Genomic DNA, 13,422 nt, shown 5'->3' on the forward strand with positions numbered 1-13,422 from the left:
CGCCCTCGGTGCTCGCCGAAGCCTCTCGGGGAGGCGGGGGAGGGGGGGTAGAGGAGGGGGCCCCCGCCGCCGCCATCGGGGGGCATCGCGCTCTCCCGGCTGGAAAACCGGCGGGAGGAGGGGAACGGCGAGGAGCTGCCTTTTAATCCCTACTAGTATTTTTTTTTTTTTTTCTTTACTATGTTTACTTCCGACCTCTCCTTGCGCGGCTCGTAGTAAAACGCCAAGAAAAAAAAAAAAGTAAAACAAATAATAAAAAAAAAAAAAAAAAAAAGGCCGCGGAGCGCTGCATCGCCTCCCGCCGGCGCGTCTTCCCTCCCGCCCGGCGGAGGAACGGAGAAAAGCGCCGGCGCGGATCTCTCCGCAGCCGGGCGGCGGGAAGAAGGAGGAGGAGGAGGAGGAGGAGGAGCAGCGAGGAGGAGGAGGAAGGGGAGGGGGGGGGGGTGCAGCGCGGAGCAGCGCGGCCGCCCCCTCGCGGCGCCCCCTCCCCGCGGCAGGAGCGCGGAGCCTGCGCGGGGCTGCCGGGGGGGGGCGGGAGCGCGCGCCCGCGGTGCTGCCCCCGCCCCCGCGGTACCTCTGCCCGCCCCTCGCCGCTTTAAAGGAGGAAAAGCAACTAAACTTCTATTGTACCGGACAGAGCGCGCCGCGCCGCCTTGGACCCTACGAGCCGCCGCACGCCGGGAAGGCGGCTTCTCTCCGCTGCTCCGTGTGGTTTTGTTTTTTTTTTTTGAAGCCCTGGTGGGAGGAAGAGATCTACATTCTCCCGGCGTCTTGTCTATTTTTTTTTTTCCCTTTTCCGTCCTTTCCGGCGGTTCTTTTTTATTATTATTTTTTATTTTATATCTATCTATATTATTTTTTTTCCCCTTGTTTTGTTGGTCCCCGTACCGCCCGCAATAATTGCCTCGCTACGTTTCGCAGCTGGCGCGTTGGAGAAGCCGGTGAGTTGCGGGGCTCTGCTTTTGCCATCACTCGATCCCCCCGCGGTTGCGGCGTTTGGACTGCTACGGGCCGGTGACACCCGGGCTGCTGGCGGGGCTGCGCTCCGCGGACGTGGACATCGACGGTCCGTCCCGAGGGACGCTCTCCTCTGCCGGGGCACCGGCGTTCCCCATCCTTTTTGTTGCGCTCGGATTTTAATTTAATTTGGGGGGGGGGAAGGGAAGGGGGAAGCATTTGCTTCTCCCGCGTATGCGCGGGCAGGTTATGCTTATTGCACATACTGCTTATATGCATGTATATATATATATATCCGTATATACGTGTATATACGACAAGATTTGGCAAAAGTTTGCCAAGGTGCCTGCCCGTCGCCGCGCGTTGCCAGCACGCCCAGGTGGGTGGCTGGGGAGCAGCAGCCCGGCTCTCGGCTGGAAGCTGCCGGGCGCTCGCCGCTCTTTCCCGCCCGGTTCCCGGCAGGCGGAGGCTAGGGCTGCGGCCGCGGGAGGGAAGGGAAAAGGGAAGAGGAGAAGAGAAGGGAGCTTCGCGCCGGAGCGTTGCCCCGAGTGAGCGAGCGAGCGAGCGCGGCTGCGGAGGGGCGGCGGGCGGGGAGCCGAGCCGAGCCGAGCCACGCAGGGCGGCCGAGCTGCGGGAGGGTAGTCCGGGAGCCGGCAGCCGACCCCTCGGTAGATCTAGGTCGCACCGCCCGCTTGTCCTGCCGAGCTTGGAAAGGGGGTGAAGGGAGGTCGTGCATTTACCTTTTTTTTTTTTTTTTCCCCTTCTTGTTATTATAATTTTTTTTTCTCCTTAATCGCTGAACGCGACTGCGCGTTTCCCCGCCGGCGCGGCGTGGGGAGCCCGGGGGGGGAGCGCTGGGCGCCGGGAGGGGGGGGGGTTGAAGGGGCCGGCGGCCCCCGCCGAGGCCGGGGGGAGCCGATCCCCGCGGCGGAGCGCTGCTCACCCGGACGCCCCCCGCTCCCTCCTCCCGCCCGCAGGCACCAGCCGCCGCGATGCCGCTCAGCGCCGGCTTCCCCAGCAAGAACTACGACTACGACTACGACTCGGTGCAGCCCTACTTCTACTTCGAGGAGGAGGAGGAGAACTTCTACCTGGCGGCGCAGCAGCGGGGCAGCGAGCTGCAGCCCCCCGCCCCGTCCGAGGACATCTGGAAGAAGTTTGAGCTGCTGCCCACGCCGCCCCTCTCCCCCAGCCGCCGCTCCAGCCTGGCCGCCGCCTCCTGCTTCCCCTCCACCGCCGACCAGCTGGAGATCGTGACCGAGCTCCTGGGGGGGGACATGGTCAACCAGAGCTTCATCTGCGACCCGGACGACGAGACCTTCGTCAAGTCCATCATCATCCAGGACTGCATGTGGAGCGGCTTCTCCGCCGCCGCCAAGCTGGAGAAGGTGGTCTCCGAGAAGCTGGCCTCCTACCAGGCGGCCCGCCGGGAGGGGGGCCCCGCCGCCGCCGCCTCCGCCGCCGCCCGCCCCGGCCCGCCGCCCGCCGGGCCGCCGCCTGCGCCGCCCGGCCTCGCCGCCTCCCCCGCCGCCTCGGCCGGCCTCTACCTGCACGACCTGGGCGCCGCCGCCGCCGACTGCATCGACCCCTCGGTGGTCTTCCCCTACCCGCTCAGCGAGCGGACCCCGCGGGCCGGGCCGCCCGGCGCCAGCCCCGCGTCCCTGCTGGGCGAGGACACGCCGCCCACGACCAGCAGCGACTCGGGTGAGTGGGGCCCACGCGTGTTCGCGGGGGGGGGGGGGGCGTGGGAATCCGCCGGGGGAGCGGGGCGGCGGCGGTCCCCCCTCCCCGGCCGCCGCCTCCCTCCTAGCCCCCCTTCTCCTCCCCCTCGCCCCGCGTGGGCTTTTTGAAACGCCACGTTAGCGAGGCACGGAGAGAATCCCAGCGAGTTTGTTTCCTGGAAAACCAGCCCAGTTTTCCCTCCAGGGGTGGAGTGAGGAAAGGGGAAGAAAGAAAGAAGGGAGGAAAAAAAAACAAGGAGGGAGGGAGAAACTTTCATAACGGGGTCAGAGTCGGTCTCCAGCGCGGTGTCCCGGGGAAGCTGGCGCCCGGTGCCACCCGTGGGCCGGGAAAGAGGTAAATCCCGCCCGGGAGCCGCGGGGGGAATGTGCAGTCAGGCAGGGAGGTGCTAGTGAAAGTGACCGCAGAGTGAATGGGGCTGGGAAAGTTTTAGAAATGCTTCCTTAGGTATTTGACAGCGTGTTCCGCTCCCTCATAAATTTCGTTTGAAAGTGAGTTTCTGCTCAAGCCCTACAGCCTTCCTTCCCCCCCCCCCCTTCGATTTTCCACAAGTTAGCAGATCAAGAGGGATTCAGAAAATGTCTCTGAATACACATGTGTGTTAAGTAAGCTTTCTTCTGAGGCGTGGCCAAAGCCTTCTAAATCCTCGATTAAGGGCAGCTCGAGTCTGGGAGCTTTATTGCGCTGTACTGCTGACAACCGAGGTTAAACTTTCCTGCTATCTCTCCTGCGCTCCTCGGAATTACGCAACGTCTTTGCAACTTTTGAAATCGGGGAGCCGGGCTTTGGAGCGCGCTCCGTGTGTCCTATTGCGCTCGAAGCGTTGCTTCCTTCAAGGAAAGGCTCTTGGGGGAAAGCGGAGTCCAGCAGCCTCAGATGGGTTTAAGAAGGGTTTGTCAATGGGTTCCTTGCTGTGCAGCTCAGAATAACCTTCCCTTATAAACGCAGCAGTCCTGAGAGTATTTGCCCGGATCAGCTTACGAGTCCTTTTGTTGTTGTTGTTTTTCCCCTTGCAGAGGAAGAACAAGAGGAAGATGAGGAAATCGATGTCGTTACGTTAGCTGAAGCGAATGAATCCGAATCCAGCACAGAGTCCAGCACAGACACATCAGAAGAGCACAGTAAGCCCCATCACAGCCCGCTGGTTCTCAAACGGTGTCACGTCAACATCCATCAGCACAATTACGCCGCTCCTCCCTCCACCAAGGTTGAATATCCAGCTGCAAAAAGGCTAAAGTTGGACAGTGGCAGAGTTCTCAAACAGATCAGCAACAACCGAAAATGCTCGAGTCCCCGCACGTCAGATTCGGAAGAGAACGACAAGAGGCGAACACACAACGTCTTGGAGCGCCAGAGGAGAAACGAGCTGAAGCTGAGTTTCTTTGCCTTGCGTGACCAGATACCCGAGGTGGCCAACAACGAAAAGGCGCCCAAGGTCGTCATCCTGAAAAAAGCAACGGAGTACGTTCTTTCCATCCAGTCGGACGAACACAGACTGATCGCAGAGAAAGAGCAGTTGAGGCGGCGGAGAGAACAGTTGAAACACAAACTCGAGCAGCTAAGGAACTCTTGTGCGTAGGAACTCTTGGGCATCGCTTAGAATAACCCAAATGAGACTGAAACTATGCTAAAATATTGTTTCTAATATCACTCATGAACTACACCAGTCCATCCAACATGGAACTGTTGCAACTGCATGCTGTGCGATTTAACTTGAGACTACACAACCTTGGCTGAATCTCCCAAGGGTTTGGCCAGAACCTCAAAACTGCCTCATAATTGATACTTTGGGCATAAGGGATGATGGGACATTCTTCATGCTTGGGGATGAACTCTTCAACCTTTTTTCTTTTAAAATTTTGTATTTAAGGCATTTTTTCATATGAGAATCCCAACAAAAAGTTGTCCCCAGATTGCTGTATATATTTACACATCTTATTGCCATGTAAATACCTTTAATAAAGCCTTTATAGAAAAATGTGCAACATTAATACGCAACAGTTGTGGCAACTGGATTTATACTTGTCTTGAACTTCTGTGCCATAACATTTCACAATTTTGTTTTTTATTTAAATACATTTTTTCTTTTAAAAATGATTTTTATTTTGTTTTTAGATAAATAAATATTTGCCCAAAATATAATTAGCTAAATCCTGTGTAAAGACTTTGCTTTGTCTCCCACTGTTGTCATTAGATGCTTTATGTCCACGACATCCCTCCCCCTGGCATCAGGGCAGTGACCTGACAAAAGTCAAAGGGGAGTTAGTTAGGCGAGAGGAAACGATGATGGTTTTGCAGCATAGTAAGGAGTCGAGTTTCTTCCTCCCCTCTTCTATCGATTCAAGGAGATAAAATCGTTGGTCTAATGCGCTCTGTCGGTTCAACCTGTGTTGTCACCAGTGCCTCCATGAAGGTGGTGGTAGCAGTGTCTATCTTGGCCATGGTCATCTGCCTGCTGAAAGTAAAGTTGAGGTGGTGTATTTTTACACCGGTCACCCCAACGTATGGGCTCTGCAGTCCTTTCAAATGTGTATAATTACATTTGGGGGGCATGACCTTCATTCTGCGCTAGGCACCCAGCTATGTATTTTGAGGGCTGCTTTGTAATAGGCTCACCTTAATTGCTTCCTGTTTGATTTTGAACAGAAGTTAAATGGGATAAGAAAATAAACTGAGCTGGTGAGTGTTAAGTGGTTAAAACAAGAGTGGTTTCCCTTTTTAAGTGCTGAAATCAGCAAAGCCAATCTTCCTGGTCAAATACCTTAACACTTTATTAATGTGAATAGTTACTTGAGATTTCAAGGAATACGAAGTTCAAGGACATACAAAAGGGAGCAAAGGGAAAGAAGAGCTTTTTCTCACTTGGAGAATACGCTCAGACAGATTCCTAACATTTGCCAGCCGTATTAAATCATATTTGCATTCAGGAATTGTCTCACGATCAGCTTTGGATGGGCCATAAAATGCCTGCTTGTCACAGCTCCTAAGATCAGATGTGATCTTTTTCTCCCCCTCACCCCCCCTTTCACCCACTGAGCTCCACTTTGGTCAGAACTTCAGCAAGAAATCAATGAGCCCTTTGATGTGGGGGAAGAAGGTGCTTTGCAAAAAGTTGAACCTTGTACTTTTTGATTTTCATAATTCCCGTTAAATACATTTTTGCTTGGCTTCTAACCGTTTGAGGAGCAGTGCTGCCAGATAACACCAGTGCCAGCAACCAAACTGGGACTGAGGGTTCAGGTTTTCTGTTGCTTTTGAGTTTGGAGCGGGAAGAAGGGTTGAGTGTGGGTGTATACGGGATGGGGGCAGGTAGCGTGTTATAGACAGGGTGGATGCCAAAGGTCTCTGCACTGCAAAGCCTAGAGTAACCATCCCAACAATTTTGGCCATGGGGCTTCGAAAAGAAGGTAAGTGTCCAAATCCCATTCGATTAAGTGCTTCAGGTGCTGGGCTGAAGGTTTCTTGGGAAAAAAAAAATCATTCTCTGAGAAAAACAGGAGAGAGCAAGGCTTTTTTCTTCAATTTGTTGGCACCACCGGCTTGTAAGTGGGTTTATAGAAGTGGTCTGCAGTTGTTTTTTTCAGTGTATGATTCAGATATTCACTTATGAGGAAAAAGAATGATGTGAAATGAAACTGTTAATTGTATCTGAACTGTAAATCAGGACATCTTCCAGCTATGAATAACAGAAAAGTTCTACCTTTATTAGACAGGATAACTTATTTTAAAAGAACACGAATTTCACTTGCCTTTCGGCGTGCACCCTATTTCAGATATTGCTTTGGTACAGAAGCAAGCTATTGTTCAAGAATTTCTAACTTCATCCCCATCCTCCAAAACAAACCAAGAGGTGTAGGTCCATCCACGAACTATGAAAAACGTCTGTCACCTTTGGGTCCCAGTTTCATGTGTTAGCAAAAACCCCTCACTTCCTCCCGTTAAATGAGGTTAGACCACAGTGATTAATAAACCTCTCCTTATTTTTCGGCTTCTTAAATCATTTGGAGAACAGTTTTGGTTTTTTATTGTATCTGCAGAAGGTCTTCAGTCTTTTGATGAATAGGATGCTTGCAGTTATTTGATTTCTTACTCTCATCATTTAATAGAGCATCAGTTCCGATTGCTACTTTCCCACTGGAAGAGCACACCAGATCATGAACGTGATCCCAAAGTGCCACTCCAAAAGAGGATGATTTTATGGGAGGACGCTTCATATTTACGACATTTCTTACTTTGCTGAAGGATTGCAAAGTACCTAAATAATGTAGTAGAAAAAAAACCCAACCAAACCCAAAACCAAATTAAAACAGCCTATGGGTGCAGGGGTAAAAAAACCTCTCCTGGTCATTAAACTGCTGCTACAATGAAGAGGAAGGTGGCTGCCACTTTCCGACTCAGCACAAGAGGTTAGGATGTTCAGAAGACACAGACATCCCACAGGAGTTTCTGGGCTGCATTCAGTTAGTAATGTGTTGTATATGGATAAGAAAGTGCTGGGGTTTGCTGCTGTTTTGGAGCAATAAAGGAGATAAGCTTATAAAAGAAGCTTCTGAGCCTTGAAATAAAATACAGTAAGTATTTACAGTGCTTGCCAAACAGCTGTACCAAAATACTACTTGAAATACAAGGAGCATTTTTAACTTCATCTCGCTGGTCCTTTACTTTCAAAGGACATTTCAAGCTACTTCACTTCCAGAAAAACATTAGGCAAAATATGGCATCAAAGGAAACTAGAAACAAACCATTATGGTGAAAATAAAATTGCATTTATCATATACCCTCATTGTTTTCATTTAATAATACAGATTCTTAGGGTTCCAGCTTTTTCTTTTTTCTTGTGTCTAAGTTCTGGTTTTCCAGCCAACTAATAGTCTAAATTACTTCAATATTATCAATACAGGATATGCTGGGGGACCATTGGGATGTATAAAAGCACCCCTGTCTGCTTATTTCAGCTCCCATTGGAGCCTCTGGAAGTTCCATGTTTCTTCCAGGGAAACAGATTCGTGCCAGTGGAGGATGCTCTTGAAAATTTTAGCACTGCCTATAAAGAAATCACTTTACTCACCCCTGCCATAACCACTCTTGCTCCTGTAGCACTTTGCAACCATTGCAGGCAGTTGAGAGATGACAAACATTTCGTCAGTATTAAAAGGAGAATTTCAGGTAAGTGGAATAGAATTACTGTAAACTGGAAATAAGCCAGGCCACTTCAGTTAAAATCTGAATTTATTCAAAACGGAAGGTAGAGGTGGTTGTTTCATCTACAGAGATGAACCATCTTCTAATACTCTGGATTATTTTTTTAACTATTTTTTTTTGGTTGATCTGTGTTAGAGCCATCTGCCAATGAATTATCAGAAAAATAACACTGAACAACAGGGGATCCTAACACATGCAGACAGCTTGGGAAGAGGCTCAGGATTTACTTCCCAGGTTATGGGTTTGCTGTTTCCTCATTTTAAAAAGACATCTATGGGATCTTCTGAAAAAAGGCTCTGCTGACTAAAAACTAACCTCTGGTTTCCCCTTGAGGTTTCCACGCAAATGAGGCCTAAACCTGCCTAGAAAGAAAAAGAAAAAAAAAAAAAAAGAAAATTCAAGAAATGAGATAGTTAAGCCGCAGAAGCCGGATTTCATTTCCAGCACAAAACGTTTGACGTTCAGCAAGTTTTATCTACCTTCATGTCATTTACTCATCTCAGGCATAGCTGTAGAGTCAGTGGGGACAGCCAACGGCGACAACGTTATCCAAGATTCAGAACAACAGCTAGGAAGTCAAAGGGGTTTTTTTTCCTAATTCTGCCATTCACCTTCCACAGAGATCTGGAGCGAAGGGAGGGTGCAAGCGTTTGGAGCATCTTGCTGATGGCAGTGGACTCAGCGGTGTGAGTAATGCATGTCATGGAAGAATTGCAGTTACTGTGCATCCAGGTGGGAACAGGGCTGGGTGAGACACTGGCCAGGCAGTGACGATACCGCCTCTTAATCGGCTCTTGTCTATAGGACAGGGTATTTTTTCACATCTCTACAGAGGCCATGCACCTTGTCTCTAAGTGTGCCCAGACTCCACCTTCCTAGGAAATGAGATAAGTTAGTTTTTCTGATAATAAAGGGTATGACCTTTGGTGCTGAATATTAATGCATAGGAAAAAGTTTTATTTGCCCCTTACCAAAACTATTTGATGTTTGGAGTTACTGAGCAAACCGTGCTTCAAGTTGCCACCAATGCATGGGAGCCCAAGCTACAAGGCACATCTGCACGGTTGGGCTTGAAGCCATGAGACGCGAGGGAGAAGTCGCTGGCTGAGAGTGGAGCCGCATGACTCCAGCTGACTTTGATGGCAATGCATCTTTTTCCCACAAGCACTGTTTCCAGTTTCCAGCTTGATATATGAATTGTGGAGCTATTCCTTGTCCTACACAAGTCCGGGAGAAAGCAGCTAGGTAGGTTAGCTCCTGACATGTATTATGGTGATTACATTTTGTTGCTAAATTCACCCTTCATGTAGGTCTTTCTACAGATCTCGCCATGGCTACTGTTCTGTTGAATACATTGCCATTCAAGGCAAAACCTTTCTTGCAACCATGTGTAATTTTCTGTCCTGGTTTCAGCTGGGATAGAGTTAATTTTCTTTCTAGTAGCTGGTACAGTGCTATGTTTTGGGTTCAGTATGAGAAGAATGTTGATAACACACTGATGTTTTCAGTTGTTGCTAAGTAGTGTTTAGACTAAGTCGAGGATTTTTCAGCTTCTGATGCCCAGCCAGCAGGAAGGCTGGAGAGGCACAAGAAGTTGGGAGGGTTCACAGCCAGGACAGCTGACACAAACTGGCCAAAGGGATATTCCATACCATGTGATGTCATGCCCAGTATATAAAGTGGGGGGAGTTGACCGGGGGGTTGGATTGCTGCTTGGGAATTAACTGGGTTGGCAGGTGGTGAGCAATTGCATTGTGCATCACTTGTTTTGTATATTCCAATTATTTTATTTTTATTATTGTCATTTTATTATTGCTATTATTATAATTATTATTTTCTTCCTTTCTGTTCTATTAAACTGTCCTTATCTCAACCCACGAGTTCTACTTTTTTCCCCTGATTCTCTCCCCATCCCACTGTGGGGCAAGGGAGTAAACAAGCGACTGAGTGGTGCTTAGTTGCTGGCTGGGGTTAAACCATGACATTTCCATCGCAAAGTTCTATGTCCCAATTATGTGGAATTATGTTTTCCCTGTAGGATCAAAAAGAAAAAAAAAAAAAGAAGAAATAAAGGATTAGGTGCTATGAATGAAGATGTTTTAAAATATAAGCTGCAAAAATGGAGCAATCTGACTGGATAACAAAGAGTTCCAAGCAGAGATATTAACACCGCTTGGAACTAATTAGCCCCATCAGCTTCCTTCATGCTAATTTGTCCATGATGAAAGAGGACAGAAATAGCAGGAGGAAAAAAAGAACTAAAAATTACAGGAATCGTGCTTTATATACAACTACTATGAGTAGGCAAACCTCCAAAATTCTGCAGGCTACAGCGTGAGCGTGCGTGATCGAATGCAAAGCCCTACTCCCGCAGCCACGGCCCTTCGGACATCCCCCTGGATCGCCGCAAGTTGCAGTTGCACCCCAGCCCTCCCGTTTCCCAGCACATTTTTTCCTTCCAGGCGCCACGCATGTGCAACGGGCTGCTCGCAGGGATGCAGCTGCCGGAGCGAGAGCTTCTTTCCAGTCCTTTTTCTTCCATCAATCTGCTCCATGACGACAGCAGAACCAAACAAAGCCTCTCGGTGCAGGTAGTTCCTGTGTTCTAGTGCCCGGCTGAGTGTCTGACAAAGCCCTTTCTGGCTTGTGGCCAAGGCCGTGCTGCGCTATGGATGAATTAGGGGAAGAGGGATCAACGCTGCAACTGTGTAGATAGAGCAAAGGTGAACTAAAGGTTTGCACGCTTCCCCGCAGCAGAAAAATATCCCTGCTCTTCCTCCCTGGCAGAAAGGGGTGTTTGCAGGACCAGGTGGGCTCCTACCCCAGCGCTGGACAGACCCCACGTTCCTCAGCTTCCAGATTTGTTCAGTCTGATGTATGTAGTTTGTTTAGGTCTATTTACTCTGATATGGGCAATGCCGTTTCCTAGAACTCTTTGGGTGTTCATCTGTCTGCACTACAATCACTCCTTAACTAACTTGGTTTTAGTCATGTCGTATGTGTCCCAAGAAAGAAAACCTGCTCTGGAATAACTGCTACCAGAACAAGGCTTTCCAAAAAGAGCGCTTTTGGGAAGCCGGTGTTGAAGTTGCTAAAAACAAGTAAAAATGTAGAAAATATAGTGAGGATGCTGGATCAGGCAGCAAAGACGACCTTTCCACCCCCAGTTTCTATCAGGGTTTTTTGACTATTCCACACTTTACTAATTTACTTTTAGGCTACACATTAAAATCAGGAATAGAGGAGTAACCTGAATCTAAATCCAAAGGATGTAACAAGGTATCTTGCAAGCATTATGCTACAATCCATGTTCCACGCACATACAAATTTCAGAGGGAAATCAAATGTGATCCATTAGTTTCTCAGGAACCTGAACAAAGATATTTTTGCCTTGGACTGGGCTGGGTTTTCAACAGTAAACAGCATCACTATGTAACAGCTGCAACCTAGCTTTCAAATATTAGACTTCTTACATTTTATAAGTGTGATGGACAGGAGAGGAGAAGGGAGAGTTTGGTTGTTTGGGTTTTTTTTACTTTATCAAACAAGTATTTTTCATAGACAGAGATTTTACAAAAAAATCCATCAAACTCTAATAGTTCACCACGTATTGGCTGCAGACGTTGTGATTCGCAATGGATTCGGAGAAGAAAAGCTGTATTATTTTGATAAATTGTACTGTTTTATAATACTAATTTGATCTGCAAAATTCCTCTCATCTGGGGTAAAGCAGATTTTTCTTTGGGCACACGTAAAATCTTATTATGTGTTCTCATTATCGTTCATCATTATGGTAAAGAGTAAGATAATATTGTATTGTGCCTAGACTTCCACACTTTGAGGGAATGTAAAAGGCTATATGAATATCTTACGAAGTGATTGCAAAATAAAATTGACATCAAAGTGATTCAACTGTGTAACATATTATTCCTTCCTTGTAAAATTGGATTCTTACTGAAAAAGGCTTTCCTCCTTTTGCATTTGTGAAAGTAAGGAAAAAAATGAGTCTCCTGCCCTTATGGAACAATATAGCATTTTCCCATGTTTTACAAGGGCAAAAGTACTCATTAGCATCTGTACTTTTATTTGAAATTTAATATTTGGTGCTTGATTAAAATGAATCCACCCCTTCCCCATTCATTTCACTGTGCTGCCCTAAAACTGAGACCTGAATGTGACACCCATACCAGTGAACATAAACTGCGAAAGCATTAACGGGGCTCCAGGGGCCAAAATAATCACCAGATATTTATGACCTGCTTAGCAGCTGGAGCAAAATATCTGGGCAGCGAGGTGACTGCCACGGAGGTCTGTGCAGCTGCGCAGTGTTGCCTGGCCGTGGGGGTTCCCCCATCCCTCAAACTCCTTTTCAAACTCCTTTTTCTTGAAATCAGTAGCCAAATCCCGTTGATGTCATGCACTCCTGTTCAGGAATGCTATGTGACAGAAGATTTTTAAGCTCAGTTGGTGTTTCCATGAGGTTCCTCTGTAAAGGTGCCTGTTGCTGGCCCTCGGGGAGCTCGCTCAGAGGAGCAGTAAATCCCACCGAAGAGCGCTGGCTCCGGGAACAGTCACACCGCGTCCACGCAATGCAAAGTGCCGATCTGGTGTGAACTCACTTTACTGGTTCAGATCTGTTGAAAATGCTTTGAATAGAAAGCTTTGTCCTGCCAGAAGTTATGGCAGATCTGGTGTCCTACCACAGCTGCTCTGAAGTCATCATCAACACCCCATGGTGTGCAGAGCAGGGGTGATGTTGGTACGAATCCCATTTACCCTGCTGGATGCTCCAGCCGTGCACGGTTTCCATGTTGTGACTACGAGGCCACCACAACTTATTTATTCCCTAATTTAGTTGGCTCTGTGTAAATTAGCTTTCAATTCATACCTTCCTTTGTCTTAGTATGCATTGGGAGCCAAATCTCAGCCTCTTCATGAGGCACCACACAAACCACAAAACGCTTATTGACTCTAACAGGGCCAGGATTACAACCTTAATTTTGCAATCTTTCTTTAATCTTCTCTTAATTAATTTAATTCTGATATCATTATCTAGATTGCCCCATTCATTTAGCATCACAGCATCTATCTCTTCGTTCTCACTGGAAGGCTTTGGTAACTTTGCAAATGTTGCAGCTCTATCTCCCATTCCTACCTTTTGATCTTTACTAACAACCTTCCTTTAATGTCTGCTGAGCTCAGCCTTTTATCAGACAAAGCACTCCACCCTCCCTGGTAGAGGGGGCACTGCTCTGATCAACGTAGGCATGAGGAGCTGAATTTCTACCGTCTGCCTCTCCAGGTGATCCTGCTGGCCCGTCCTGGCTCTCCAGTCAGTTTTAAAACCGGTTCAGCCAAATCCGATTTAAAACTGAAGGGCAGGCAGGATTTCATGAAGTTTTACAGCTCGTTCCAGTTTTAACTAATTTCAGGACCAGCATTCAGGTCTCTGCTGGGGGGGTTCTTCTAGAGATCGCCTTGGGTGGACAATTCTGGTGTGGGTGGGAAAAGGCAGTAACCCAC

At 48.2% G+C, this 13,422-nt stretch overlaps 1 protein-coding gene across 1 annotated transcript; it reads left to right on the forward strand.

Moving 5' to 3' along the window:
- Positions 1-413: 413 nt before the first annotated feature.
- On the forward strand, positions 414-4,848 carry MYC (MYC proto-oncogene, bHLH transcription factor). The gene is made up of 3 exons (XM_075023957.1): positions 414-941; positions 1,935-2,661; positions 3,714-4,848. The coding sequence occupies exons 2-3, from the start codon at positions 1,950-1,952 to the stop codon at positions 4,274-4,276; spliced, it is 1,275 nt and encodes a 424-aa protein (XP_074880058.1). The 5' UTR covers positions 414-941; positions 1,935-1,949; the 3' UTR covers positions 4,277-4,848.
- Positions 4,849-13,422: the final 8,574 nt, after the last annotated feature.

Source organism: Buteo buteo, chromosome 3 (genome assembly GCF_964188355.1).
Source record: "Buteo buteo chromosome 3, bButBut1.hap1.1, whole genome shotgun sequence".
Classification (NCBI taxonomy): Eukaryota; Metazoa; Chordata; class Aves; order Accipitriformes; family Accipitridae; genus Buteo; species Buteo buteo.